At 35.2% G+C, this 3,351-nt stretch overlaps 1 protein-coding gene across 1 annotated transcript; it reads right to left on the bottom strand.

Annotated features, from left to right (window-relative positions):
• Window positions 1-247: 247 nt before the first annotated feature.
• Window positions 248-696, bottom strand: LOC145002323 (uncharacterized). Its single transcript, XM_078961619.1, has 2 exons — window positions 357-696; window positions 248-264 (listed from the first exon to the last, which is right to left on the bottom strand). The coding sequence occupies exons 1-2, from the start codon at window positions 694-696 to the stop codon at window positions 248-250; spliced, it is 357 nt and encodes a 118-aa protein (XP_078817745.1).
• Between the last annotated feature and the right edge of the window lie 2,655 nt (window positions 697-3,351).

Genomic DNA, 3,351 nt, shown 5'->3' with positions numbered 1-3,351 from the left:
AAAATAAAATACATCATTACAATAAGCATAGATACCACCATTTTCATTATTAAAGGATAAGTTAAAACCTTGTTTATACAAATTGTGAAAGGAAATAACATTTCTCGCCATATCACCCGAGTAACAACAGTTATTCAAGTCTAAGTTTAAACCATTATGAAGCAATAAAGAATATACTCCAATCTTAGTCACAGGCAACACTTTCCTATTTCCCATGATTAAGTTTATCTTCCCGTGCTCCACATCCCTACTTATTTTTAGTCACTGCAAATCAGAACAAATGTGAATACTACAATTTGTATCAAGGACTCAAGAATTAGCATGTGATAAGTTATTAGATTGAATAATGTAAATACCTACAAAGGAGGGCTTGCTCTTGCCATCCTTTATGTCCTGCAAGTACTTGGGGCAGCTTCGTTTCCAGTGTCCTTTTTCATGACAGTGGAAGCACTCTGCTTGCTTCAGATTGGAAGAGGGATTAGCAAAACCAGCTTTGGTCCCACTTGAAGAGGATCCATCAAGAGACTTTCCTTTGCAGCTCTTGGAGGGATCCGTCCTCTTCTTTCCCTTCCCTTGTCCGATTTCCAGAACATGGACAGAAGAAGTAATAGGATTAGACACAACCGACTTGTCTTTCAGATTACTTTCTGCAGTCCTAAGAAGGCCTTGAATCTTGCTAAGAGTGACCTCCTCCATGTTCATATGATAAGTCATATGAAACTGATCATAACAAGGAGGTAAATAGTATAGAATGATATATATTTAGCCAACTCTTCATCAAAATTGACATTCAATTTTATTAAGAGGTCCACAAATCTCTGCATCTTTTGCAAGTGGGTTGTGATGGGTTCACCATCCTTAATTTTTGTTGTGATCATGGAGGCAATGATCTCATATCTCTCCTGCCGAGCACTTTGATGGTATCTTTCCATCAAGTCATGATATATTTCAAAAGGGTAGTAGTCCTCATAGGACTTCTGCAGCTCAGCAGTCATGGTTGCAATCATTAGACATGACACCTTAGTCGCATCCCTCTCATGAGTAGTGTGTTCAACGATATGTTTAGGAGTAGCAATGGTGGCATCAATCTCTTTGAGCTCTTTATCTAGGACATATTCTTTGTCCTCATAACGAATAGCCATTCTGATGTTTCGAATCCAATCATTAAAGTTCGAGTCATCGAAAATGACCCTCCCACATAGGTTCATGAGGGAGAAAGAGTCTGAAGGGATTGGGTTGGAAGCATTGTTTGGGATAGACATTTGTAAAAGAAGAAGAACAAAGTTTAGTTTAGATGATAATCCTTAATATTACACCCAATATGAAATATTAAGTCTAGGACTCAACACAATATTCTAGAATTGCGAAGAGGGATGTCGTAATCCAACTGTAAAATATTTGAAGGTAGGTAAATGACGATTTACCAATTTCCACCATGAAATATGAAATAGATTATTAAGTTTTAATTGGATTTGAAATTCCTAGATTTTTTAGATTCATCGAACCTTTTCAATGGCATGTTTAAATCTCGATTGTGCCCATCAAGTTTGTGACTGGGATGCCGATGATCACAAACAAAGAGTGAGTAACCATGCAAATTAGCTTGGTACTCCCAATGTTACAAATCACCTAAACAATGTGCCAGTTAACCACACACGCTCCATTGATCTATGATTAACACGTAGTTACTCTTTGTCACACATTGTCAGTACCAGATTAGTGTGTCGGTTAACCACACACGCTCCACTAATGAGTTAACAAGGTGCAAAGTGTAATTTCATGGATTAGCACCAATTCACATTTTTTTCTAAAGTAACTAAGAAGAGGGAATTTAATAAAAGTTTAGTTACTTTATATTTTTTATCATTATACTTTTAATGAGGGAGAATTAATGTCCTATCCTACCCGTTCGGCTAACGACCCTCCACCAGTCAAGGAAGTGGTGGGTGAGAGTGGACACCCATTAAACTACCATTTTATAGGTAGTAACCTTATCCCCCCCCCCCCCCCCCCTTATAGACCGGCTTCGTGAATGAGGCCTATTAACGGTAAGACCAACTTTATCTTATACATACATACATAACATACATATATATATATATATATATATATATATATATATATATATATATATATATATATATATATATTATTAAACTTGTAATATTATAAAGTAAGGGTTGAATTTTAACTTTTAAAGCTCGAGTGTTTGGAATTAAAGTTTCATTTAATGAGACTTTGCAAATTCCAAAACTTGAGGGCAAGTTTTGAAACTTGTCAAAACTCTTCACAATCATAACCTATGAATTTAATATGATTTTAATGAAGAGACCTTTCATTTTCCATAACTTGAGGACAAGTTATGGAAGTCATAAAAATGCTTTTAGATCACTATTCTAACAACTAAAATTATCACATAATCTATGATCTAACTAAACTCATAATCAAGATTATTTATAGTCAACAATTTGAAAGCAATTTTGTTTAGCATATAAAAACAACAATTATTTTAAAACTTTGACAATTATCTTGTGGTTCGATAAGTACAAGCACTACCATATCATTAAAAAACATTTCCAATGATCCAAAACAGTTTGTGGTAGTGTTCCAAATCCAAACCAGGCCAATAAACTTGAAATTTTGCACACAGAGCCTTCAACTCATCGAGTACATGAACTGGACTCGGCGAGTTGCTTTGTTACTGAGTGGACTCGTCGAGTCTGTTCATTTACTCGGCGAGTTCACCAGTCAGAGGCAAAAATTTCGACTATTTCAGCTTTGAAAAACTAGCAAGCATCAAATATAATTGAAAACAATCCTAGGCTCTAATACAACTGTTGAGTTTTGAGCACTATAAGACTCCTATGGTGCACATGCAACCCTAAAATTATTTGGATCTATGTTTTCTCTATTATACATGCATATTTTCAATTTTTCCAAAGCATTGTTCTAACTAGCATACAAATTTCCAATTAAATAAAACATCTAGTTAGATGACATACCTTTTGAAGGACTTATAGTTCTTGAACCTTGAAAGCTTGAGCACCTCACGTGTGATGCCTCTAATGGTTCACAAACACCAATATGCAAGAGGATGATTTAAGAGAATAATCTATTTATCTTAAAGATAAGAGGCAACCGATTTTGGTCTATGGAGGGTTCTATTTATAATGTTGGACATGCTAGGGTTACACTTGGTAAACCCTAATAAACCATGACTTTCCACATTCTCATGCTCCATGGGTTTAACCTCCATGGACTATCCCTGGATTAGTTTAGCCCATAATCATGGATCATTAGCCCACACTTCAAGAATGATTAATTTATATAATCAATCCCCATATATTTAAT

This window comes from Lactuca saligna, chromosome 6 (genome assembly GCF_052625555.1).
Source record: "Lactuca saligna cultivar CGN05327 chromosome 6, ASM5262555v1, whole genome shotgun sequence".
In the NCBI taxonomy this organism is placed as follows: Eukaryota; Viridiplantae; Streptophyta; class Magnoliopsida; order Asterales; family Asteraceae; genus Lactuca; species Lactuca saligna.
Note: the sequence above shows the minus strand (reverse complement) of the source record. Positions and strands in the feature narration are given on the sequence as shown.

What these genes read in the sequence shown, in the direction of transcription:
- LOC145002323 (XM_078961619.1), bottom strand. Translation starts at nt 696, where the DNA reads ATGGAGGAGGTCACTCTTAGCAAGATTCAAGGCCTTCTTAGGACTGCA.